General features: G+C 37.3%; 1 protein-coding gene and 1 non-coding gene across 3 annotated transcripts; one reads left to right on the top strand and one right to left on the bottom strand.

Annotated features, from left to right (window-relative positions):
- Positions 1–3,571: 3,571 nt before the first annotated feature.
- On the bottom strand, positions 3,572–3,644 carry TRNAK-CUU (transfer RNA lysine (anticodon CUU)). The gene has a single exon. It is a non-coding gene; the product is annotated as a tRNA-Lys (tRNA).
- Positions 3,645–7,319: 3,675 nt separating this feature from the next.
- Positions 7,320–27,331, top strand: PSMA3 (proteasome 20S subunit alpha 3). Of its 2 annotated transcripts, XM_044377657.3 has the most exons (12): positions 7,354–7,482; positions 11,743–11,825; positions 15,546–15,669; positions 16,426–16,452; positions 18,356–18,457; positions 18,539–18,612; positions 20,923–20,995; positions 21,781–21,846; positions 23,147–23,193; positions 25,473–25,540; positions 26,682–26,746; positions 27,167–27,331. In XM_044377657.3, the coding sequence occupies exons 1-12, from the start codon at positions 7,462–7,464 to the stop codon at positions 27,209–27,211; spliced, it is 795 nt and encodes a 264-aa protein (XP_044233592.1). In that variant the 5' UTR covers positions 7,354–7,461; the 3' UTR covers positions 27,212–27,331. The 2 variants fall into 2 exon arrangements, with proteins under 2 accessions (XP_026336082.1, XP_044233592.1); XM_026480297.4 differs by lacking the exon at positions 16,426–16,452 and having other exon boundaries at positions 7,320–7,482.
- Positions 27,332–27,996: the final 665 nt, after the last annotated feature.

Below are 27,996 nucleotides of genomic sequence, written 5' to 3' on the forward strand. Positions count from 1 at the left end.
AGTTCAGTAATTCAGGAGTTGTGTGTAACTCCTAGTGCCGAGCACATCACGTGCCTGCCTTAATGCCTATCACCCAGTTACCCCATCCCCCCACCTACCTCCTGATGTAGTTAATTCTGATTAGGGAGTTGCATAGAGTTGTATAGAGAAGGTTTTTACCCTTGTTCCTGAAAGGATGAGTAGAATTTTAGTAATTGGAGTTATTTCAGTCTATATGAACTGAATTCTCTATACAGAATCTTAAAACGTTTGGCATTGGGATGAAGCATTGCAAATTATAATTTAGGATTAGGTCACAAAGAACTTGAAAACTATATTAAAAGCAGTGAATAAAACTATGAAAGATCACTTTTGCCATCCAGTTTCCTAACATACTCATTGTGAAAAGTGAGGTTCTTTTATCCTTTGGACCTGCCACTCTTCCACAGCTCCCTTTCCCCCAAAGTAGTCATCTTTCCCATAAACACATATTTATAACTGATGCACTTAAACTTTCACCTTGGAATTGTTTCTATACAGGTTTTACCTTCTTTTCTGGAATATAAGCTCCATAAGAACAAAGCCCCTTTGTTTCTTCGAAAGCTCTCAGTGGGATTGCCAGGAGTAGGTGTACCATTAGCTGTCAATAGTATGGATTCACTAGTAGCGTTATCTTTTTGTAGTAAATGTGATTTTTAAAATTCTGTTGAATTATGAGGAGTTTTTCATCACTGAAAAATATGAAAGAGATCTCTGACTGAAATAGAGCTTCATAGGTAGGTAGCTATAAAGTGACAGATACCTGTTGGCTGAGGTTCAGGAATGGAGCTCTCTGTTAGGGGTGAATTGTGTACTGCAGAAAGATACGTTGAAGTCCTAACCTCCAGGACCTGTGAATATGGCCTTATCTGGAAATAGAGTCTTTGCAGATATAATCAAATTAAGATGAGGTCATTATGGTAGACCCTAACCCGATGTGACCAGTATCTTTATAAGGTGGGGGGAATGCCATGTGAGACAGGTACACAGGAAGAACACAGGTAATAACCAAGGCAGAAATGGGTGTTCAGGGAACACCAAGGATTGCTGGTGACTCCAGAAACAAGCATAAAACGTTCTGCAAGAGAGCCTTTGAGAGCATGACTGCGTACACCTTAATTTCAAGCTTCTAGCCTCCATAACTGTGAGACAATAAATTTGCATTGTTTTAAGTCACCCAGTTTGTGGTACTTTGTTAGAGAAGCCCGAGGGAACTAATACACCCTACTTAGTTCACCAGTTCAGCATATTTATCCATCTGCCAGATACTAACTTAGGTGCTTGAGATACATTAATGAGCAAAGAAAAATCTGCTATTCCAAGGGGTGGAGAAAGTGAAGAAACAGTAACATTAAGTTAGAAAATAACTTATGGGAAAAGCTGTAGGGTAGAGTAGGTGGTGGGGTAGTCTAATCAGATTGCTGATTACTATAGTGGTTAGGGTTGGACTCATTTATGACTTGAACAAAGAGAAGTTAAGCAATTGTGACTTACATACATATTTGGTCTCTGCCCCTAGTTCCTGACACAGAGCTTCTAAAACCCTTGTAATTTCCTGTGTGATGGGGGCGTTAAGAGCATCTTACATAGAAATCCTAAATCTCTTGGAATTTCTTGGGTAATAGGAGTGTTTTGTTTTGTTTTTTTCAAAAGAGACAATTCTTGATGGGCTCCTGGATCACTTCACGATGAGGGCTGTTGACCAGAAAGACCCAAGCCACAGTTACAAGCTTAGAACTTTTGCACATGCACACACACCCTGTCTTCTAGGGAGAGGAGAGGGCTAGGAAACTGAGTTACTGATCATGTCTACCTGATGAAGCCTCCATTAAAAACCTCTAACCTGCAGGGTTCTGCGAGCTCCCAGGATGCTGAACACGTCCCAGGCACTGGGAGGATGATGTGCCAGAAGACGGCATGGAAGGTCTGTGCTTCCCCATACCTTGCCTTATGCACCTCTTCCATACGGCTGTTCTGAGTTCTATCCATAATAAACCAGGAATAAGTAAACTTTTTCTGAGTTCTGCGAGCCATTCTAGGAAATTATCAACCTGGAGGAGATGATTCTGGGAATCCCTGATTTATAGCCAATTGGTCAGAAGTGCAGGAGGCCTGGGACTGCGGTTGCAGACTCACAGAAAATCCACTTCAGACAAATTGGTCACTATCCAACTGGAAACAGCAAGCATCCTTCTCTTCCTAAATGAGTGACTTTATGAATCTCAGCTTTAACCCTCCTTCAGTCTACTCTCTTTATTAATAGGTTTTATTGAGATCGTAGGATTGCCCTTGCTTTTGAGACACCCAATCCAGAAGGGGCCCTCACTTTTTAGGGCTCCCCACCCCTGCAAAATTACCCAAGTAGAGCCCAGATCCTACAACAGGTTTTTTCTAACACCTTCTTAACAGACAGACACCCCACATCCCTCTATGCGATATGTAATAAACCAAACTGGTTCAACTACAGGTGTGGTTTTTTGGTCTTTTTTGAAGGCGATGGGAGACGAATGGTGAGCGTAGATGACTGCAGAGAAATAGAATGCTAACCGCCTGCGGGAAAATGAGGTCAAAGTTTGTGTTCTACGATAAAGAAATAACAGCATGTTTGTTTGTTGGAGGAACGGAGAGGAAAAAACGGTCGTTTAGTAGCAGGAAAGCGGGTGGATAGCATGCGGAGGTACAGGTGCTGGTGCTTTGGGTGCGGTGGGCTTCGCTGAGGCGCGGGGGTCGTCCCCCTACAGGCGGGGTCCGCGAGCTCCCGGCACGCGCCTTCCCGCGGCGAGCTGTCTCTTTCTGATCACTTCAAAGTTCTCGGCGCGGAGGCAAGAAGGCGGAAGTCCTGCCTCCCCAAAATACATAATTGCCTCTCCGAATTTTCACATCACCGTTCTCCTGTGCTTCTGTGTCAAAGAGCCTCACCTTAACAGAATACTAACCCCCCAATTTCCACCCAGTTGGATGGCTGGATCCCAAGTACAGCCCCAGGAACAATGGAAGAACACCTGATGTATGCACCGTCTGCGTAGAGCCGACCACAGAAAGAAACGTTTCTCACGGTATATTTATTTCTTCAGGGGGTATTCCTCGCCCGCCTCCAGCCCCTTTCCTCAGGACGCGCGCTATACTGAGAGGAAAAAGTAAAATACACAGGAAAGGAACACAGCTTTTGCATAGGATCTCTTAGTTCTTGAAAAGCTGCCAAAATTGGGGCTCATAATTTTGTTCAGACAAAAGGAAAAATTGCCCTCTACCAACAACTATGCAAGTATGCACAGTAACACAGAAAACCTGTCTCAACTTGAAACCTTTCAGTGTCCTCTGCTTTAAGGCGGTGGTTGAGGACACCTCGCGGAAAAGAAACGTTTGCTTTCAAGAGCGCAAGCGTGAGACCTGTTTCGTTTGCAAAATGAAGTCTTTTTTCCATAGATTTGGTTAATGTTGAAACTATTTGCATAAATTTGGTTTAAAGAAGTCTCCTTAGTTATAATGCTCTGGAGAAACCCTAACATATTTAAGGGAAAATAAAAATTATGAAAGGAAAAGAACAACCACTCGCCCAACGTGGGGCTCGAACCCACGACCCTGGGATTAAGAGTCCCATGCTCTACCGACTGAGCTAGCCGGGCAGTCGAGAATCCCTCCTGTTTTTCTGTCTCTTGATGAGTATTCAACTACATTTGTGTTTTTTTTTTTTTTCTCCACTATTTTTTACTTATAGAAGAATTTTGTAACATTATTAAATAGGCACTTCCAAATTATTTTTAAGAAATTTTTAAAACATTTCTTTAGTTGTTCTTAGATTTAATAATTTTTATTGTGTGTGTATCTCAAGACCACTGAAAACTTACTATATTATTACAGAGTCAATGAATCTTTTAAGCGTTTTAAAATATTTACTGCCCAATGTGTTATCTTCTTTACAGAAACACTTATTAAGGCTATCGACTTTCTATCAAAAGGCAAATTGATTCCTACAATTTGGGGGCAACATTTGAAAACAAAATCCAACCTTTATGACGTTAGTTTCACTGAAGAACAGTAACGCTTAGCTATTTTTCCTGTAAGAAGACCTAGCCAAGGAGAGTTAAATTGAGGAAGCGGATTCTGGTTCAGTTAAAATAAGGTCTCTTTCCAGCAACTGCCTGACAACGAAGACAGAACTCTCAGAGGTTGTTATTACCACCCACCTCAAATGACAGAAGTTAGGATGAAAGGATTATAGAGTCACTGACTCCTACGGTGAAGAATATTAATTCTAAGAGGAAAAGAGAGAAGAACTGATTTTGATCAAATTTTGGCAAGCTGAGACAATGGTATAATCTCCTATGGAAATATACATATTCTGAGATACTAGTGAACTTCTTTAGACAAGGAATTCTGCAAATCCTCTGTAATGGGGGCAATCTAAAGCCTAATTGTATATAACAAAGAATAACAAAGAATTCTTAAAGTTCAGTATTTAGAAATTAAACACATTGACCATCACATTTTCTAAGCTACTTAAGTGAAAAAATATTAAGGTATGGCATAAAATAATATTTTACATTTAAATTACTCAAGGTATGCCTAGGATTTAAGTAGAATATTTAAAAATTCAAGATTTATTAAAATATTAAAATACAATTATTCATTAACAGTTTTTTCTTGCAATTGCAAACTCTGGTTTATTTTTATAAGTTGGCCAAATGTACCTGGGAAATTAATTTGTATTTATTTGTATTTTCAATACCTTTATTAAGTACTTACCAAATATAAAGCACTGTGTTATGTATTCTGATAGACAGAAATATAAAACAGATTCTGATAACCTTAAAAAGCTTACTGTCCTAGAAGAAAGATACCTGCCAATTACATACCAATTTTATATGCACTACTTCCAAAAGTAATTTGGAGTAACATAATTAAAACAAACGAATCCATACCCACACCTTTTAAGTTTCCCAATGAATCAGGCAAATAATCAAGAACTTGAGACCACAATTCAATGCATTCTTCCAAGATACAAAATACATCAACAGTCCTGCTCCCAAATAGGCAATTCATCTGATAAGTCCAGAAAGAGCTCCAAATTCTTAATTAATGAATATATAGTAGGCACAAGGCACTCAAATAACATTTATCATACACAAGTAGTGAAGTTAGTTAAAAGTTTAACTGAACCCCTAACCAAGTTTGGAGTATTTATAGTTTACCTTCAAGATGAATCCACCTAAGACTATACTCTTTAGTTTTCTTCAGCACTTTATTGGCCTATCCTGCTCAAAATACTCTTGTTAAAACTCCTCTTGAAAAAACTGCAACTAGAATATTTCAATGAGGGTTAGGTAAATTAAACGGCTCATCTTCCAAGTAAATTCAAATCTTTTATCCATTTGTTCAAGAATAAAAACTAACCATTAATTATAATGCTTCATTAGCAGGGAGAAACAACTGAAATTCCTCCTTCTCTCTTTTTTTTTCTACATCCAATATTTCAGCAAGCCCTACATATCTAAAATCCATCTACACATTTCCACTTCCACCGCCACTACCACCACCATTCTAGTCCAAATCATTCTTGTTACTTCTTGCCCACAGGACTGCAATAGCTTTCCAACTAGTCTCCATGCTTCTACTTTCCTTTATCTATCAGTCTTCACACTGAAGCAAGAGAGATCACTTAATAACTTAAATTAGATCATATAATTCCCCTGCTTAAAAAGCTGCTGATGACCTGACAGTAGAAAGCCAATAATATCTGCGGAAGGAATGATGGAATTAGAAAATCACCATTTGGGAAGCATCATCATAATAATATTCAAATAGGAATCATCAGATACTATAATCAGTGGGTGAAAGATTGAGGAGTAGCAGGATATTTACAAGGATAGTGTCAAAGTATTTTTTCACAAGATATTTATTAATTATGAAGGGCAAAATAGAAACTTTATGGTGGATAAATCTTAAGTTAACATCATCAGTAATGGAACAAACTGACATCATGTGCCTCCTAATATAATGTTCTAACATGAATGCAAGGTTACTTTTGTGGCATTCCTGCCAAAAATGTATCACCTGAATCCTACCATGAAAAAATATCATACAAACCTAAATGAGGAATATCCCATAAATGGTTTGTAGTCTTCAAAAATGTTAATGCCATGAAACCTAAAGAAATATAAAGCAACTGTTTTCCAGCTTAAAGGAGGCTAGAGTCATGACAACTGAATGCAACAGGTGATCTTGGATTTTCTTTGGCTATGAAAGGAATTGAGAGAATTGCCAAAATCTAAGTAAAGTGTATAGATTAGAAAATAGTATTGTTCATTTTCTAATTAATTGTATTGTGGATACGTAAAAATGTTCTTGTTTCAGGGGAAATATACACTGAAGTATTTAACAGTTTAAAAAAAAGTGCTGATGACCTTCCATTTACAACCAGATTAAAATCCAAACCACCAGATCCGGTCTCATGTCCAGCTTTCTGATTTCACCTCCTGACACCTCCACCACTTAATCACCGTGACAGGCCAGACTGACCTGACAGTTCCTGTAACAAGTTTATATTCCTGTAACAATCAATTTAAATATTAGCCAATCAGAAAGTCATTCCCTAAGTACCAGGCCTAAAGTTCAAACTTACATTGTCTCTTCTCCCTTCTAATTACAAAGTGCAACTATTTTGCCTATTTACTTTTTTTTTTTTTGTCCATTTCCTTCCATTGAATGTAAACTCCATGAGGGATAGGGTGATGTCTCCTTCACCGTTTTATCAGTAGTGTTCAACACAGTACTTGGGACATATTGGAGCTGAATAAATAATCAGTCTTATCCCTGAGTCTACTAAACAGAGTTATACTCAATAGAAAAGGTACTAATGCTTCTGTAAAATTCTGACCTGAGCTCACACTCGCACTTTAGAGTGAAACTTCCTTTCTTCTTGTGAGAACAGGTGGGTGAAGGGGATACCCTCAAGATATTGGGTTGGAACCAGGACTCCAAGGCTGAGGGGAGACCTCTCCCCTATCACTTTCCTGGTCTTTGTAGGAGTGTAAGAACATCTCTCCGTTTTGCTTTAAGAAAGAATAAAGTAGCGAAAGAAGGGGATAATATAAAAGGTAAATATTAATTTCTAGGAAATGGAATGGAGCACCTCCTCAAGCAACTCGATGACTCTGAGTGGCTCGTTGACAGAAACTGACTAGGAAGGAACCCTGGCTACCTTCCCCTTACCCCAAGTCTTTCGTTTCTGCACAAGCGCATCGCCCGCCACGTTCAATTTCCCCCCTTCCCCCACAATTCTCTGTTCCTCGGGCCGACTTGGAGGAACGAGCCACAGAGGAGAAGGCTATTGGTTGGAAGAGCGGCCAATGAGAGAGCCTGTTACTAGTCTGCGGGCTGTGGTATCGGGGGAGCGCTTGAGGCCTTGAAGCCTTTGGTGTCCGGGAGGTGAATTTCAGCACGATGAGCTCCATCGGGACTGGGGTGAGTTTGCTGTGTTTTGGCGTAATGGACTAACCTACGGAGTAGCGTTGAAGGGAACTCGGACAGACCGCGCGGGGTGCGCCGGGACTGCCTTCGGCCAGGTGGGCCGCTTCCAGTTGTCTGGTGACCCGCAGTCTTTCCTGCGCTAATTTGTAGGCCCTCGTTTGCGGTGATCTTGGCCTGAAGCTCGTCAGCGCAGGTGTAGCGGGCTTGGCGGCGCAGCAGTGAGATTGGGAGACGCTTTGGATCGCTGAGTCACTTTCTTGAGTGGCTTAGGGAAACCGAAAGTGCAAACTCGTGGAGCCTGAGATAGCGTGTGAAGGGTTTGGGCGACAGTTAGCTTCCTGAGAACCACTGAGCCAAGGCGGCTTGAGATTCCGAGGTCTGAGACGGAGCTTTCGTGGACCGTCTTTGCAGGTCCCGGGGTGCTGCTGACTCACTGGGCCTTCCCCATCTTGCCTTCGAGTATACTGACCGTCCGCTTCGTAGGAGTCCCTGGAACCCCTGTCGGGGCAGAGCTAATAGAAAAATTGTCTGAAAAGTGAAATCTGAAGAGTCCTTTACATTTTTCTTTTGACCCAGTTTTTCCTGTACAAATTACTTAACATCACTTAACATCAGTACCGTAAACATTTAAATCATTAGCTAGGGACTTAATCGCATCTGTTAATAGACTCCAGGTTTGGAGTTGGACTTGTTAACTTACTCAGTTTACTACTTTCCTGTGTTAAACGTACTGTACATATGCACTCTTTTGCTTATTCCTTTTATGTATTTTACCATATAGAAAATCTAGTTTTTGTTTAGAATTTATTGGTTGTGTGCCCTGGAGGCATTGAATAATGGGTTTCTAAATTCATCAATCCACTTTATTTTTTTATTATTATTTTTAAAGATTTTACTTACTTATTTGACAGAGACAGCCCCCGGGAGAGGGAATACAAGCAGGGGGAGTGGGAGAGGAAGAAGCAGGCTCCTAGCGGAGGAGCCTGATGTGGGACTCGATCCTAGAGTGCTGGGATCACGCCCTGAGCCGAAGGCAGACGCTTAACGACTGCGCCACTCAGGCACCCGTATCAATCCACTTTAAACAAGATTTTGATACTCAGCATTAAGCCCAGATATTGGTTTTCCGAGTTTGATAATAGGCAATTTATGTTTCGAATGTTTAATTCATTTGGTTATGAGATGCTAAGGTTATGTCATAATATTTTAAAATTAGTAGATGGTCAGTTATGCATATTGTAGCAAATTGATTTTGCAGCTATATTTTTTTTTTATAATTTTATTTTATTTTATTTTTTTTTAAGATTTTATTTATTTATTCGACAGAGATAGAGACAGCCAGAGAGAGAGAGAGGGAACACAGTCAGGGGGAGTGGGACAGGAAGAAGCAGGCTCCCAGCGGAGGAGCCTGATGTGGGGCTCGCTCCCATAACGCCGGGACCACGCCCTGAGCCGAAGGCAGACGCTTAACCGCTGTGCCACCCAGGCGCCCCTGCAGCTATATTAATATGACCTTCAATTAATAGTGTTTCTGAAAACCCTTTAAAAGTACTTGATAAATATAAACAGGTGAGGTATTTTGGTATTACAGTAGTAGAATTAAGAATCTTCATTTAGTAAATCAGGGAATTGAGACTCAGGAAGCACCACTGTTGAAGGCATATCTTTGGTCTTCACTTTTCCCAAGAACTCCAGGTATGAAGACCTGCCTACTTGACATTTCTCTCCGTTTGATTGTTTTTTTTTTTTAAGATTTTATATATATTTATTTATTGAGAGAGAGTGAGAGAGAGCACAAGAAGGAGCAGAGGCGGGGGAGAAACAGACTCCCCGCTGAGCAGGGAGCCCAGTGTGGGGCTCTGTCCCAGGACCCTGGGATCATGACTTGAGCAGAAGGCAGATGCTTAAGGGACTGAGCCACCCAGACACCCCTCCACTTGATTGTTTAATAGGCATTTCAAACTACATGTCCAAAGTAGACCTATGGGTTTCCCCCTCCCCTTGCCATTTTGCATCTCCTAGAGTTTTCAGCTCAGTGAATGGTCCAGTTCTAATTGCTCAAGTGAAAAAGGTCAATGGTTCACGTTTAATTTCTTTACTCCTAGAGCCAGTCCTTTAGCAAGGTGTGGTTTTTTTTTTTTTTTTTTTTTTACACTCTATCCTCAAAACTATTGTCTTTATCTCTTTTCCTGGTCTAAACCACCACCTTGAGATACTTGATTTCTGCTTCCATCCTTGTTCCCTCTACAGTTCATTTTCTAGATGAAGTTTTAAAAAAAATTAGATTGTATCACCCCCTGAGCCCCCTCCCCCATCCCTGCTTAAGCCCCAATGACTTGCAGTTGCATTTAGAAAAAGATATAAACGTCCTACTTCAGCCTAGGAGACTCAAAGTAGTTTGGTCTTTACATGCCTCTGATATGATTTACTCTTCTCTCTACCACTTAGTGCTCAAGACACAGCGGCCTATTTCTTTTCCCTCATTGGGCTAGGCTTATTTCTACCTACATATCCTAAATGACTAGTTATTTGTTTAGGCCTGGCTCAGCCTAAGTGATTAAACATAACTGCTCTAGCAAGGCCTTCCCTCATCAGATAGTCTGTACTAGGCTCTCAGACTGTCACTTCACCCATCTTATTTTCATCATAATCCTTTTTCTAGTTTACTGCTGTATTTCCAGCTCCTAGATTTCTGCCTGGTCTCATTTGAAAATGAAAGACTTCAAGAACGAGTATTCTTTATATTCCCTTATAGTGACTACAAGTAGTAGATGCTTATTAAATGTTTGAATGTTATATTTTTTTTCTAAGGTCCTTCAGTTTGTTAGTGCTACAGCAATGATTTAACATGTTCTGACTGGTTCTGTTTCTGCCATACCATACTGCAGGTATACCTTGTTCTATTGCACTTCACTAGATACTGCCTTTTTTATTTTTATTTTTTTTTATTTTTACAAGTTGAAGGTTTATAGCAACTGTGCATCAAGCAAGTCCGTTGGTGCCATTTTTCCAACAGCATTTGTTCACCTTGTGTCTGTGTCACATTTTGGTAATTCTCAACAATATTTCAGATTTTTTCATTATTATTAAGTTTGTTATGGTGATTTGTGATTGATGATTGGTTACCACTCACCAAAAGCTCAGATGATGGTTAAGCATTTTTTAGCAAAAAAAGTATTTTTTAAATTAAGGTATGCACATTGGTTTTTGTTTTTGTTTTTAGTCATAATGCTACTGCATACCGAGTAGACTACAGTATAGTGTAAACATAACTTTAGGGGTACCTGGGTGGCTCAGTTGGTTAAGCGTCCAACTCCTTTTTTTTTGAAGCTTTTATTTATCTATCAGAGAGCACAAACCAGGGGAGTGGCAGGCGAGGGAGAAGCAGGCTCCCGCTAAGCGAGGAGCCCAGTGTGGGACTCCATCCCAGGATGCTGGGATCTTGACCCTAGCTGAAGGCAGATGCTTAACCAACTGAGCCACCCAGGTGTCCCTTAAGCGTCCACCTCCTGATTTTGCCTCAGCTCATGATCTCAGGGTCCTGAGATCGAGTCCCTTGTCAAGCTACGTATTGTGTGTGGAGCCCGCTTGAGATCCCCCCACGTTTTCTTTCTCTCTCAAAAACAAACAAACAAACAAACAAACAACCCCCCAAACATAACTTTAATATGCACTGGGAATCCAGAAAACTCATTTTATTCACTTTATTGTGGTGGTCTGGAACCCAGAATATCTCCATTTATACAAAAATGAACTTTGTGTTCTGTGTGAAAAAAATTCTGACTTTACCTAAGATTTGTATCTATTGCTTTTCTTTTTAGATTTTAAAGTTATCTCTGCATGCAGTGTGGGGCCTGAATTTACAACCCCAAGATCAAGAGTTGCATGCTCTACTAAGACAGCCAGGCACTTGTCTATTGCTTTTCAATAGCAGAAATCTAAAGTAGCTTTTCTCTTAGCTGCTGTTGCTGCTCTGACATGCTTCCTTTTCCTCTTCAAAGCAACATCTTTTGAGATTTAACACACATATATTTCTTCCTTCTTTCTGCTGCCTTCCTGCTGTAATCTCTACACCCAAAGGTAGGGCTCGAACTCACAAGCCTGAGACCAAGAGCTGCACGCTCTACCAACTGAGCTATCCAGGCACCCCTTAACACGCATTTCTGATGTGTAAGCCGTGTAGAAAAAAAGATGGTGAGGTTATTACTGCCAAAGATACATAATTTAAGCTCATCGTTGCCTTTTTCCTCCTAGTATGACCTGTCAGCCTCTACATTCTCTCCTGATGGAAGAGTTTTTCAAGTTGAATATGCTATGAAGGCTGTAGAAAATAGTAGGTAAGAAACATTGTTTTACTTGGAATGTAGCATGTTTTAACCAGGTATTAAATATCTCCTTTTCTATATTTTTGGTAATTAGACTTATGTTTGGAGCCCGACACAGGGCTAGATCCAGGACCCCGAGATCATGACCCGAGCTGAAACCAAGAATGGGACCTCAACCTACTGAACCCCCTAGGCGCCCCTGACTACCTTTTGTATTAAGCATAGGAAAGAACTACTAAAACAAATAATCAATGACATATAAGTGAATACTTCAAAGCACTTTATTAAAGTATATATACCATGATCATAACTATTTTATCAGAGTATGCCCCTAATAGGTAATATACACAAGAAAAAAAGGGAAAGGTTAAGTTACAAATTATAATTTTCCCCGTTAGCTTCATTGAGGAGACCAGGTATTAAAGGAGGATTGTGCAATGTAACAATGAGGACTAGATTGTTTGGAACAAAAATTATACAACATTTTGATCTCAGGACCCCCTTTTACTTGTTAAAAAAAACAAAAACACCAAAACCCAAAACATTGAGGACTTCAAAGAGCATTTATTTATTAGGCTTTAGTTCCATCAATCTTTACCATGACCAGTGAACTTTTGTTTATGCATGTTATTGGATCTGGCAATATTTACCATATTAGAAGTTAAAACTGAGAAAATAAAAAAATTTAATTCATTTAAATAATCATAGTTGCATGTTAATGTAAGTAATAATTTAAATTAACATTAAACTAATATTAATAACATTTTTAATGAAAAGTAACTTTTCTGCAATATAAAACGAATGTAGTGAGAAGACTGGCATGGTTTTACATTTTTGTAAATCTCAGTAGTTAATTGAAGCCTAGTGTAAGACATTCTCGTATCTGCTTCAGTATGTCGTTACTTTGGTTGAAGCCTGGGAAGCAAATCAGGCTTTATACAGATAAGTAGTTGGAAAAGTGAGGCATATTTTAATATCCTTTTCAGATAATTATGGATGTTATTTTTTGATGCTATACCAAAATGGACAAATGGTAGTTTTTTAAAGGCTAGTTGCAGTGTGGCATCTGAAAACTTAATGATGAACTTTTTATAGTGTTACATTAAAATCTGTTGGACTGTCTTGCACTTCACATGTTTTACCCATGCATGTAAGTTGGTCATTGGGAAAATATTGGTTCACTGTGCTATAACAGATCTTCCAAACTTGATATTTTTCATCTATATATTGAAATAATGGGAAACATCACACTTGTTAATACCACCACTGATCTGATTATAAAAATTTGTAAGTTTTGGAAAACAGACAAGCTCACGGTGATGAATATGCTTCCTAAAATTCCAATTTATGCTTGAAAACTTGAGTCTTATCACAGGCAACAAAATACTGTCCATTTTTCTTGAAGTTGACGGGCTTATTTTGTTCATTTTAGGGGGGAAGTCTGCCATATCAAGTATATTTACATACCAACTGTAAATAATTGTAGTTTGTCTGACATTGTTTGATGGTAAAAACAGGTATTCCGTGAAAAAGTTCACAACTCAAACAGTTTTACCAGTACTTTTTCCCTTTAGGCAACTGTATTTTGATGTTTGAGTACCTTCCATTTCATTATGATAATAATAATAAGACAGGTACTCAAGGGTTGTCATCTAATAAAATTATTGCTTTTTTTAAACATTAAAACAGCTTTTAGGGGCGCCTGTGTGGCTCAGTTATTAAGTGTCTGCCTTCGGCTCAGGGCGTGATCCCAGGGTCCTGGGATCGAGCCCCGCATCGGGCTCCCTGCTCCCCTGGGAGCCTGCTCGTCCCTCTCCCACTCCCCCTGCTTGTGTTCCCTCTCTTGCTGGCTGTCTCTCTCTCTGTCAAATAAATAAAATCTTTAAAAAAAAAAAAAAAACGGCTTTTAAAAATTACTGCTTTCTTAAGGACTTATTTTTTTTTGGTTTTTAAAGATTTTATTTATTTATCAGAGAGAGAGTGCACCGCAAACGGGGAGCGGCAGGCAGAGGGAGGAGCAGGCTCCCCGCGGAGCAGGGAGCCCAACGCGGGGCTCGATCCTAGGTCCTAGGATCGTGACCCGAGCCCCCGAGCCGAAGGCAGACGCTTAACTGAGCCACTCAGGCGTCCCTTCTTAAGGACATTCTTAACAAAATTTTTTAACTGTGAGAGTTTGTTTTTTTTTGTTTGTTTGTTTAAATGTGAGAGCATAGCAATGAAGAATACAGTGATTAGTAGTTTATTACTACCACTTGTTTCACTGCCTTGGTTTGTGTTAAAGTGCCAGCAGTTTTACCTACTAATGCTTCTCTGCTGTACCAGCAGTGCAAATGTCCATAATATAGTGGGAAAAAACAAATGGTGTCTTTGTGTTCTTATGAAAATAATTATGACTTCCCATACCCCCTTGAAGGGTTTTTCAGGGATGCTCAGGGGGTTTCACAGACCATACTTTGAGAACTTGTAGTTTGGAATAAGGAACATTTTAGATTTAAATAAGTGAGAATGATGATGACTTGGAATAATTAGGAAAGGCCAGCTGAGGCTGTAGAGTTTAAATTCAAGTGAGTTTGCAAAAGTCTGTGGAGAATTATTTAAATACGGAGTGGTTAGGAGGAAGTGTATTCTAGAACCCAGGATAACCTCAATAAAGACATAAAAGCAAAAATGAATATAAGGTGTTTGGGGAATGATAGTGAGGTTGAATTCAGTAGTGTGTGGGATTTATAATTGGAAATTTAATAAGCTACAAATTTAATTTGTAGATTCTCAGGAATTTTTGAAAGTTGGGCCAAGGAGTTTAAACTGGAATTGGGAAGTCATTGAAAATACCTGAAATGTGAGGGAAGGAGTGTCTGAAATTTTTTGTGGAATTTATGTGTGGCTCTGTTCATTTTTCTCATCAGAATTCCTTTTTATTAAAAGGATTAGAAGAATAAAGTTAATGATGTATTTTTATCTTGAAACAATATAATTTCTCCATATTTTAAGAGATTAAGATCCATTTTGTTTTAAGCAGTTGTACAAAATGTGTATTATGTTCTTTTATATACTTATAGGCAGTGGTCGTTGCAGAAAAAGAAAATTAGCAAAAGAATTCTTTTTTTTTTTTTTTTTTTTAAGATTTTATTTTATTTATTTGACAGAGAGAGACTGCCAGTGAGAGAGGGAACACAAGCAGGGGGAGTGGGAGAGGAAGAAGCAGGCTCATAGTGGAAGAGCCTGATGTGGGGCTCGATCCCATAACCCCGGGATCACGCCCTGAGCTGAAGGCAGACGCTTAACCGCTGTGCCACCCAGGCGCCCCTAGCAAAAGAAATCTAAGCTTTCCACCTAGATTAGTCACTGTTAATGTTTTAATTTTGTATATAACCTGTCTTGTCTATGCATTTTATGTACCATTTTTAATGAACATGAATAAATCAACATTTGTTATAATATGGATAACATATGCCAGACACTCTGCCATTTTGTACATTTTGTTGGCATCTTTTCTTGCTTACGTATTATCTTTTTATGTCATGATGTGCTAGATTTTTTTTTGGTCACCTGGTGTTTATTTATATGGACCTAATTTATCACATTTTGGGTTGTCCTCTTTCTAGTTTTCAGATATATTTGTTTTAAAGTACTAGCATGCTGTAAAAAACTAAATGTTACCTATTTTTGTTTTTTAAACTTAATTTCTTTTATTTTCAGTTAAAAACATTGATTTTCTTCTACTTGTTCCAGTACAGCTATTGGAATCAGATGTAAAGATGGCGTTGTCTTTGGGGTAGAAAAGTTAGTCCTTTCTAAACTTTATGAAGAAGGTTCCAACAAACGACTTTTTAATGTTGATCGGCATGTTGGAATGGTAGGTCACATTTAAAAAATGTTCCATTTTGCCTCGTCCAATTTCTTGTGAACTGTTTAGAATATATTAAAATGTGATTGTAAGAACCCGTTTATTACTTCATCATTGAGGCAGAAACAGATTAGAGAGCAGCCATAGAAGTAATCCAGAGAGTTACTGGCTTGTGAACAGCTCACTATCTGAGAAAGGTAGTGTTCTTATAACCTGATTGGAGACATGTATGAAAAAATCAAATTGCCTTAAGAAAAGGGAGGAGGGGTGACGGGTGGGAAGTATGTGTAGAAAAGAGATCTTGGCAGTGTAGGTGAGGGGTATGCTTGAGAGACATAGAATCTTTAGCTTTTCATGTCTTTTGTGGGGATCACTGTCATATTGAAGATGTTATCAGATAGAGAATACCTTTTTAGTAAGGGGAGCACCAAGAAAGGATGTTTAATACAAGGAAAAGTGAACACATCCTTTTTAATAGCATCATGGACATCACTGTATTTATTTTATGCAGCTGGTGTCTTGAGTGACTGCTTTTGCATAACTGCAAGTGAAGGCATAAATACGTTACTGGTATATACTGAAGTCATTCTATATAGATGTCACACTTTGTTTAGTCAGAGGAATAAGCAAAACAAGGAGTGATTCTAACCCTGTTTACTGAAAAGGCAAGGAAGAAAAGAAAACATGTGCTAGGACCACTTTACATTAATTATCTCGTTTAAGTCTGACATCCCAGTGAAAGTAATATTAATCCCATTTTTACAGATAAGAAAACAGACGGACTCACAGCTGGTAAAGAAATAAAATGGGATTCAGACTTGGGTCTGCATGTTATTTCAGAGTCCATTCTGCGGGGTGAGATCTTATAGGACCCACTCATTCTGCTGTTATCTTTGATATTTCTAAATGAGATGTGTTACACACAAAAAGGACCAATAAAATGTAAGCAATGAAGTATAAAGCTGTAGATGATTTTTCTTTTTGCTTCTTCAGTGATTATTTTTTCTGAACTTATTTTCTCTCCTGAACAAATTTATTATTGCCAGTGATACTGATATGACTTTTCTTCTGTCATTTTGGACCTCTATATTTATTTTTAAAATTTGAGTAGAGTTGACACACAATGTGAAACTGGTATGTTTTCATGAAACTTGCCAGATTGTAACCCAGCTGATAGGAGGGAACTAGTGAATTACACATTCTTTCACTTAGTAAAACAAAACAAACTTTAGGTAGGTATATTTTGAAAAAAATCATGTATGCTTAAAGGTACTTTAGTGATGGGAAGACTTTGTCTTAGAACTTTAAAATTTGTTCCATTTGTTCTTTAAAGCCAGGAAACTGATGGCATTCCTTATAGCTGGAATGGCAAAACATCCCATGTTGAGGAGGGTTGGAGATAATGAAGGGTTAATATTCTGTCTCCACAGTTGTCTTCTTCAAGTGGTTTGAAAATTATTGGACTTCACAGTAAGCTTTCTCCAAAGCAATAGAAGATTCTTTAAATGATGAAACTTACTGGCTGGATAACTTTGGGGAAGTTGTTCTAAACACAGCTGCCTCACCTGCAAAACAGGACCTACCTCCTAACAGTTGTTAAAGGTTAAAAATCATGCAAAATGCTTAGCATGTAATAAGTGCTATGTTTTAGAAATTTTCATCTACTATTAATAGGTAGCAGTAGAAAAAGGGCTGTTATTCTGATCTCACTTACTTCCAAATTTTATAAATCTCCTAAGCTGGTGGTTCTGGACTTTCTTGGTTCCCAGTACTAAGTTGAAATTTCAGTGATTTTTTTTTTTCCCATGGCTTCCCTACTCCAAAAGAAGTACCCAGTGGTTCCGATTATGCATTTAGGTCCAAACATCTTACTGTTTATGTACTAAAAACTTAGTAGCTATAAGAGAAAAAAAATACACAGAGTTAAAAGTATTTTTATTTTTAAACAATCACAATTACTAACGTGCACCGCACTTCCTAAACTTTGGAATCAGATTACGCGTGCCCCCCCCATTTCCTGTTCCACATGGATTTTTGTATGGTACTTACTTATCACAGCAACCCAGGTGCTCAACAATATGATGGCATTAAAAGGAATACTGAATGATCTAATGTTGAAACTGTGAACTACTTCAGCTGTATCCCCCAAATTCCAAATGTTGCATAATTGAGTTCACTACAGTGCCCTAGCATCTCTCAGCACATGGTTTGGTAACTGCAGTTGTAAGCTACCAGTCTTGGAAGATGTGTGGTTTGTCATTGAAGTTTAATAGTCAATAAGCTGAAAAAGATTTGAGGTTGTGCCTCTTAGACCAAAACTTTAAGTAATTTGAACACAGAACTGCTTTAAATAGAGATCAATCCTGATCAAGACTAGTAGTACTCTGGTTGTTGCTTATTTATAGTGAACTGGTAAATTGGGAGACATGGAAGATTAATTATAGAAATATTCCTTTTGAATGTCATTATTCAACAGTGAAGTCACACCTGGTAAATTTCTGAATTGTAATTCCATACTTTTATTTTGATCCCACCCAATCAAAATGCCAGAATGCCTTGTAAAGACCTTTAAGCCAAATTATTTCTAAATGTGATGCTTGTTAAAATATTGAGTAAGCCTACAGTAATTACACACTTTCCTTGATTTGTGATAGGAACGTATTTATCTACTAAATTGGTACTTCCTTTCTTTCAGGCAGTAGCGGGTTTGTTGGCAGATGCTCGTTCTTTAGCAGACATTGCAAGAGAAGAAGCTTCCAACTTTAGATCTAATTTTGGCTATAACATTCCATTAAAAGTAAGTTGATAATATGTTGAGGAGCCTTTTGAACAGTCATAGAAATTTGCTGATAAGCTCTTCTGTTTGTCCCTCTCATAGCATCTTGCAGACAGAGTGGCCATGTATGTACATGCATACACACTCTACAGTGCTGTTCGACCTTTTGGCTGCAGGTATGAAATTTTGTGGGATATTCAGTCAGATCTGTACTGTTTTCCCCGGTATCTTAGCCTTTTATACTCTTAGAGGTATGAACTATGACCAAAAAGTATTAGGGCAATGATTAAATAAAACTATATCAAAACAAAAACTTTGAATAGTGAAAAAGACTACAAATTTGAAGTGGTAATAAAACACAGAACTCCTAGTAATAACTTTAATCTGATTATAATACATTCTCTGGAGGAAGGTGGTCAAAAGGTATAAAGGTTCTAAGATAAGTAAGTGCTAGAGATGTAATGTACAGTATGATGACTGTAGTTAGCACTGCTGTGTGATATATGGGAAGTTGCTGAATACATTCTAAGAATTTTCTTCACAAGGAGGAAAGTTTTTTTCTTTTTATTGTATCTTTGTGAGATGATGGTTGTTACTAAACCTATTGTAAGCATTTCACAACACATGTAAATCAAACCATCATGCTGTACACTGTACAGTGATGCATGTCAATTATTTCTCAATAAAACTAGAAAAAAATTCTCTGGTGTCAGACCCCAGCATTCTCAGGAAACAACAAACTGATTTTAAATGTATTTTCTTTGACATTATAGGTAGCCGACTAAAGGGACACTTCAGTTTCTCATTAATTTCCATTGGCTATACTTACTTAAAGCAGTTAGGTGCAATGCTCTTAATTGGGAGTTTTTTTTAGCAGTCCATAGTGAATCCACACAAAATTGCATTTCATATAGTTCTCCTTAGTCAGTTTCCTATTTCTGTTGTTAAGATGAAGTGCCGGTATTTTTGTGGGGGAAAGCGGAGATTCAGCTCCATCAGGACTTGGAATACATGTAAATATTTAAATAGGGCTCAGAGACCTGTCATCACTCTAGATTTTCCTAAAAAGACATGTTTAGTTTTAACTTTAAAGAAATAAAGTCCTGTTTGATTGAAGTAGAACATTTACTAACATCTGATTGCTTGCCACTGTTAAAGGGCTGTAGAAAGTTTATTAGCTATAGTCCTGCCTTTCAGTTGTTCCTAATCAGTCATATTTAAATTACTGAGGACAGATGTTAAAGAAAATCTGAGTTTTATTCTACCACCAATAAGTTAGGCCTTTGGACATTTTTTATATTAGTTCTTCTTAAGGTTCTCACGTAAATTACATTGAAACATTTTGCTTTCAGACTTCATAGAATACCTTTCAACTTTTTTAAATCTTTGAACACTTTGAATTCATCATTTCTCTATTTCTAAGGGAATAAGAATAGTGGAGAACTTTTTCAGTAAATAATGAACATATACTATGACTTAGTCACAGATATGTGTGAGAGGGCAGGACACAAAGATGAGTAAGTTTTCACTGATACAGTTTTATAGGTGATAGGATATACACAGACTAGTGGGCCCAGCACCAGTCAGGGAATGGCTGCTTTCTTGGAGAGATGGCAAGGAAAAGAATGTGAGATGTAGGTGGAATGGTAAGAGTATTCATGCAAAGGGACTGCTAAGAAACTACATGGGCATTTCAGGTAATGCAGAGGTGGTCAGGTATTCTTGGTGCGTAGGAGGAGTACTGAAGATGTAGGAAGGGGCAAGATCATACAGAAGTCTGTGTTCCGTACTAAGGAAACGTGGAAAGGTTTTAAAATTATAACCAGTTATATATTCTGAAAGATAAGTTTCATTAATATGGACGGAAATGATTGTATGGGTGAGAACTGGACAGTTGGTGTTACAGTAGTCTGTACGTGAACTGATACATAAGATGAGGCTGGTTTCTTTTCTACTTCTGGGGTAAACTAAACGACAATTTCAGAAAATCACTAATTCGTATGATTGTTTAACAGCCTAATTTTAATTTGTTGAGCATATAAAAATACATTAAAAGCAGTTTGGATTATTGTAGAAAAATAACTGGAGGAATATTGGGGAATAGCCAAGAAAGAATGACGGGGTGTAACAAGAGTTTGAGGCAGACTGAATGTATTCCTGTTAGTTTTGTTATCTTGGCTTGTTCATGTGTATGCCTTTACCTGTTGGGCCTTCTCATTAGTTTTCCATCGGTCATCACTCCTTTGTCTACACTGCTGTCTTCCCAGAAAAGTTATATCAGCAAGTTTAATACTAAACAAAGCCATACAAATTTTCAACAATTTCAAGTGTATACTAATTTTTATTGAAATTATCTCATCAAAGTGTTTACTATGAGTTATGTGTATCAGTTCATCTTAGAAAATATAATTGTGTATTTACTGAATTTTTAATATTTTTATGGTATTAAGAACCATGGTTTAAATTATTACTTTACTTTCATGCAGTTTCATGTTAGGGTCTTACAGTGTGAATGATGGTGCACAGCTCTACATGATCGACCCATCAGGAGTTTCCTATGTGAGTAATTCTGAATCATGAATTTCTATTTCTAGTTTAATGGTATCTCATTAGCATGTAAACCATATATTTGGATTACACGAAGTTTCTTTAAAATTAATTCAAGGAAAGTAACAATTTTTTGTGGATATGAGGCAGAGGAAAGATTTATCGCTTTTAGTATGTTTACAGAAACTGCATAGTGAACATCAAAATTGCAATATGTGGTATTTCCTTTATTGTGATAAATATTAAGTGTCTTAAAACTAAAAACCTTCCCTTTAAAAAAAGGATTTTAAATGGGATTTTTTGCTTTACTTACCTTTTTTTCTCTTCTGAGATATTTATGGTTTTTACTAATTACAAAAAAGACTTTATATTTTGTCATTAAACACAAGTATAAATGGGAATCCTTTCATTTAAAAAATTTTCAGTATAATAAAAAATGGTTTAGAGTATTGAACTGAGCAATTATCTCAATTTCTTTTTGTCATAATGCTAAAAATTTTTCCATTCCTAACCTCAAAAACATCTCTAGTTCATGAAGTATATATAATGACGTTAATTTGTTTTTCTTGTATGGCACCTCTATTAAAAATAATCCATGTTTTTCTAGAATTTTTTTTTGAGCCCCCTGGTGTTCATTAGACATGTGTTTGTATTTCTCCATACTTAATTTTGAAAGTCATTTAACATCGTTTTGTTAACCTTTAAATCGACAGTCACAGCCACTAATGATTTTAGGATAGTATATCAGTTTAATTGAATAATATCTGTATTTTTTGGTGTGTGTTCTTTTTAAATAGGGTTATTGGGGTTGTGCCATTGGCAAAGCCAGACAAGCTGCAAAGACAGAAATAGAAAAACTTCAGGTAATACATACTTAATGCTTGTGTTTTCCTGTAACATTATCCTCATGCAGTGAAGTTTTATCACCACAAGTGAAACTTTTTAGTTTAAGGATACATAGAGTGTGGTTTGCTGTTTTGAGCAGAGCTTTCTGAATATGAGAGACTGATTAAGAAAGCTGGTCGTGTGTGTGTATGTGTGTGTGTGTGTGTGTGTATACTCAGTCTGCTTGAAGATTCTCTTCTCTGCCCTTCCCCCCACTCCTGTGCTCTCATGCTGTCTCTCAAAAAAATAAATCTAAAGAAAAAATGTGCTTTTTCAAGTTTGCTTAAAGTTACCTTTATTATGATAAAATTCACTCACCATAGAACTTAACCTGTAAGGGGAAAAATGAGATAGGTATTCTTTTTTTTCACTTCACCCCCAAATTAACATGAAAAAATTTAAACATCAGAAAAGGTAACAGCACAACTATGTCTATCTAGATTGAACAGTTATTTTTCAGTGTTTTATCCATTTGTTTTTTCTTGAACTATTTGAAACAATTACAATGACACTATCTCTAAATGCTTGAGTTCAGCTCTGTAGAATATCATTATCACACCTAAGATATAATCAAATATTTAGTCTATAATCAAACTGCCTCAGTATTCTCTCAAGTGTCATTTTGTAACTTTTTCAAACTGTGATATAATTAAGGCTCACACTTTGAATTTCAATTATATCTCTTCTATTTTAAGTCTTACCCTAAAAAGGGGGCGGGGCACCTGGGTGGCTCAGTTGGTTAAGCATCTGCCCTTGGCTCAGGTCATGATCCCAGGGTCCTGGGACTGAGCAAGTCATGCATGGGGCTCCCTGCTCAGCAGGGAGTCTCCCCCCTTTGCACTCACGTTCTCCCTCCCACTCTCTCTCAAAAATAAATAAGTCTTACCCTTCTCCCAGTACCAATTTTTTTTTAGGGGGAGGGAGGGGCAGAGGGGGAGCGAATCTCAAGCAGGCTCCACAGAGTACAAAGCCCGATGCAGGGCTCGATTTCACAACTTGAGATCACGACCTGAGCTGAAATCAAGAGTTGGACCTGAGCCACCAGGCACTCTCTAGTAGTAATTTTTTGAAGCCCATGCCCGTTGATTTTGTAGTTAGTTCCACATAATGTATTTCCTATCAAGACTGGTATTCTTAAATTCAGTATCATGGTTTTGATTTTATGTCTGAGACTTATGTTAAAAGCATGGGTTATTGACAAATCTGAGAAAAGAATCTGAAAATAGTTATATAAGTATAAAGGTCTTCTTTTGACTCATGACTCAATATTTTCTATAGATGAAAGAAATGACCTGCCGTGATGTTGTTAAAGAAGTTGCAAAAATGTAAGTTGGAATTTTTATCATTGACAAAAATATTTCATTTGACCTTACCTTATACATTAATTCTAAAGGTCTGTTTTGGTTGTTTTGTTTTAAAATAACTTCATGCCTAATTTTTAGAATGTCAATTTAACATTCTAGAAAGTCTCATTAAGGGGACTATCCATATTCCAAGTGATAGTGAATGGAATATGAAGTTTTGACAAACTAAAACTATTTAGGTGAAAGAATTCAAGAGTCGGGAGGATATAGTGTGGACCTCTAGGAGCTTCATTTGATAGCTCCTACTCTCTCAAATCTCAGAAGTCCCAGTAATAGGAATTTGGTTTACAAACTTTATTTTTGGTTTACAGCTAGTTATTTCTACACATGAACCATGAAGCTGGGTTCTTTATATTATCTGTTTTTCTTGGACGGTAAGATACGTTAGTCATAAATGCTTTTCTGAGAAGATAAGAGCAGTATTTCAATACATTTAAAAACAGCTTTAAGAAAGTCTGAAGTGGTTCATATTACCAGGTACACACAGTAGAATGCATATGTGACTACAATAAGTAACAACTAAGTCCATAAACCTGAGTGGAATGCTTCAAAATTCATGATTCTTCCAGATCAAAGAATGTAGGCACGTGGTATTTCAAAAAAATCCAATAAAATGCTAGTTTTGCAGGTAGCTTTTCAGATTTAAAAGTAATCAACATATTATCTACTCCACATTATAACTAACATCAACATGGTCTAGTCAGCAGTTTGTGCAAATGTCTCAGGTTTTACAATTAGTACATGTGAGAAAAATAAAAGTCCTAGAGGCTCTGTATATATTTAAATGGTACCTACCGTAATCTCTTCTAAACTGCTAGTTGTAGTAAAATATTGAAGTGTTCTATGATTTTGTCTTAATTGTCACCACTCGACACTGCCATGTTATCTTCCTCCCTCCCCCTTTTACCAAGAGACCCCCTCTTCTCTTGTGGTTGTGAAGCAACAGAACCCACTTTATGATTGTCAGTTAATCACATGAGGAGCTCTGGGAGTTACCTTACAGTAGAACCACTTGGAAGATAAAGAATCCTCACCGAATTGTACAACAGATTATTGTTGTTCTTATTTTATATAAAAGAGGGAGGGGAAGGGCAGAGGGACAGAGAGTATCCCAGGCAAGGCTCCATGCCCCATGCAGAGCACAAGTTGGGGCTCAGTCTCACAACCCTGAGATCATGACCTGAGTGGAAATCAAGTCGGATACTCAACCAACTGAGCTACCCAGGTGCCTTGTGCAACAGTTTAAATGTGATAAACTCCATTTCTTTCAATTGAGAAGTGCTTCTGGAAATCAGCCCTTACTACACCTTTTTATGTTTAGGTGTAACAGCATAAACTAATTAGTTCATGTAGGGAAAGCCATCCCCTTACCATTTAATAAAATGAGCACTATGTATCTTTTACTTAGTCTAGAAAATTAAGATGCTTTCTCATACTATAGCAAGGCTTTAAAAATATCCTCCAAAGTAAAGTGTGTGAAGATGCTAGAAAAGGTAAAATAAGAAAGCTTTGCTCTGATACTTTTACTAAATTTAATGTTGTGTGACAGTGCCTCCTTGTTTATTGCAATTTGCCATGTATTACAGTTTGAAAGCCAGGTTAAGGGACATATAGTTCTTATAAAATGGATAAGGGGTTTAAAAAGACCCTGCCAAGAAGCTTCAGATTGAAGAGACCAGTAATAATTGCAAACTAATACATTTGTTTTAAAAAAATCATCATTTAATGAAAGGAATAAACAAATATCCTGAAAAGGTACAGTTGTAATAATGGCCTTTTCCCTTTTGAATCTGTGCTCCTTTTAAGGTATCTTTTTGAGTTGTGGGTCTATAATGTAACAGTACCAAACAACTTGGGTTGTAAACACTCCTTTGTAGTATTTAATTTTATATCCATCCTTGTGTGATTTACTGTCTCTTCTTTTTAAAGATTTATTTAATTTAGAAACAGAGTGAGAGGGAGAGCAGGGGTAGAGGCAAAGGGAGAGAATCTCGAGCAGGGTCCCAGCACTGAGTATGGAGCCCATCTATCCTACGACCCTGACGATTATGACCTAACCCAAAATCAAAAGTCTGATGCTCAACTTATTGAGCCACCCAGCCTATTGTCTTTTCTAGAACTGTTCATAAATACAGACTAATGTAAATATTTGTATTAGGGATGGGTGTTCTAATTTGTGCTGACTGGGTACATGTTTATAGATGACCAAGTAAATGTTAATTTTCTCGTTTGTGTTCTAGAATTTACATAGTACATGATGAAGTTAAGGATAAAGCTTTTGAACTAGAGCTCAGCTGGGTTGGTGAAAGTAAGTTATTTTTGTACATTTATTTGCTCTGAGTCATCTGTACGAAACCTAATTTAAAATTGGGGGCCTTTCCCTTTTTATCTTAAAAATAATTTGGTAATGACATACATATATTAAAGTATGCAAATAACAGATGAACTGATGAATTATCATAATATGGATATACTCATGTAACCACTGTGCTCTCTCTGGTCAACAAATAGACTAGTTCCCCTGATAACCCCTTAAGGCCTCTTTGAATTTATAGTTCTCTACCTTCTCCCTAAAGGTAACCACTACCTTGAATTCTAACTCATAGTTTTGCCTGTTGTTCAGTTTTATGTAAGTGAATTACACAGTGTGTATTCTTTTATCCCTGATTTCTTTACTTCAGCGTTGTATAAATCATGTGTGTTGTGTACAGGATTTGTTCATTTGCCTTGCTGTGTAGGATTCTGTTGTCCAGATAATCACACAATTTATTCATTTCCTCTTTTGCTGCTGGTTAGCTGGGCTCTTTCCAGTGGGCTTTTTAAAAAAACTATAATGAATAGTACAGCTGTGGATGTCTTGTGTAATAATTTTGATACACATATGTAGCATTTCTGTTGAAAATATACGTAAGGGTGGAATTGCTGAGTCATGAAAACATGTGTAAGTTCAAGTGCAGTAGGTAGTGCCAAAGTGTGTTCTACCACTTAGTGCCTTTCTATTACAAAGAAAGCCGTAACAAATTTACAAGGTAGTATTTTTGAAGGGGAAGTTCTGCTTAATTGACTAATGTTGTGAATGGTTTACTTTTTTGAAGCATCCATTTTCTGAGAAATCATCAATTTTTTTCTTACTTGCAATGGTAACCATGGATGGGGCTACGAGGCTAGCTTTTTAAGAATTAATCATGCTGCACGTTAATAAATGCTCAATTTATCATAGCATCAGGATAAATCACTGTATAATTAATGTTTGTGTAAGAGCTAAATTTGGACAGATTTAATCTTACGTGGAGAAAACACAAAAAAGAGTTCAGAGCATCTGGTATTACTCATAGTATAATTTTTAATATTAGATGGGTTATACCTATGGATTGGGTAGATTATATTGGAAAAGAGTTGCAATACAGTCCTCATTTCTAATTCATTTAAATATATGGCTTAATTTTCAGTAACTAAAGGAAGACATGAAATTGTTCCAAAAGATATAAGGGAAGAGGCAGAGAAATATGCTAAGGTAAGCTGCAGAATGTAAAAAAACTCCCTAAAGGTATGAAAGTAAGCGCTGAATAATAAAGGAACTTGGTTGATTTCTATTAAACAACACTTAAGAGTTGAACTGAACTAAGGTTAGAAATTTTCTAGGTTATCCTCAGTGGGGATAGGGTTGCCCTGGTTCCAAAAATTTTGTATGTGAAAATGGTAAGGGTTTTCCAGGGCATTTAATGCTTTCATACTGTGTGTTCTATCAAGAATATAGTCAGCTGATTGTTAGAACAAGATACACTTAATTATCCTTTTCTTTGTTTGGGTATGTTATTCTAAGTCAGTGTTATCTTCAGTTGTAAAGATTTTTCAGTTATAAATACTTAGTGAGATCCAGGTTGTTATAAACAGTATTAAAAATTGATTTTAAACACTATCTTTCTCTTAACAGGAATCACTGAAGGAAGAAGATGAATCAGATGATGATAATATGTAACATTTACTTCAGCATCTATTTTAAATTTCTAATACAGTCCCCGTGTAATTCTTTAGCCCCGTGGATTATTATCTACCCACTGACCAATTTTCATTAAATTTTTGTCTTGTAACGATTGAAGTTGGTGGGAATAATTGAGTACATATTTATGCTTATTGAAAAATTCCTTAAGATACTGCAAAAAGCAGCTTTGGAATCATTAATTAATTCAAAGCTCCTTCATTACTCAGCTAGACTCTAAAGATCATTTATCCCTGGGTTTTGCGCAGTAAGTCCCTACCAATTCAGTAGGTATTACTTGATGCCATTACCCAGCTTTGTATTTAGTGAAATGATTGTTGGTCATCAGCCACTGTTAATTTTTAAGTGTGACACACAAGAAAGATGTTTTAGTTTGGAGAGGAAGAATTTTTCCTCCCTTTATTTGTGGAGAGGAGTGGATTTAAGGATCCACAAGTTCCGTATTTTGTCACTTAAAAAATTTCCTCATCTGTAAAGTTCAATTAAAATACCCATATTTTATATTAAACAAGAAGTTAGAATATAATCAGTACTGGGGCCTACAAGAACTGTCATAACCTGAACAGTAGTACTCAGAGAAGGAAGAAATCGTCTGTAACTCAGGCCAACTATGGGCAGGTATACACACCCTTTACCTGGCTCATGCCAGAATCACTCGAACTGTCACTTTCCTAAGAAGGTAATCTCTACTCACGGAGTTTGGCAGCAGGATACTGCTGGACTTTGAACATCTGTGAAGTTTAAATAGCAAATCATTATACATG

Source organism: Ursus arctos, unplaced genomic scaffold, assembly GCF_023065955.2.
Source record: "Ursus arctos isolate Adak ecotype North America unplaced genomic scaffold, UrsArc2.0 scaffold_25, whole genome shotgun sequence".
Taxonomy (NCBI): Eukaryota; Metazoa; Chordata; class Mammalia; order Carnivora; family Ursidae; genus Ursus; species Ursus arctos.

Bases quoted from the DNA above. Each gene is read 5' to 3' on its own strand.
- PSMA3 (XM_044377657.3), top strand. From the start codon at position 7,462: ATGAGCTCCATCGGGACTGGG. The intron at 21,847-23,146 runs GTAATACATACT...TATTTTCTATAG, and splicing joins CAGAAATAGAAAAACTTCAG to ATGAAAGAAATGACCTGCCG. The intron at 23,194-25,472 runs GTAAGTTGGAAT...TTTGTGTTCTAG, and splicing joins GTTAAAGAAGTTGCAAAAAT to AATTTACATAGTACATGATG.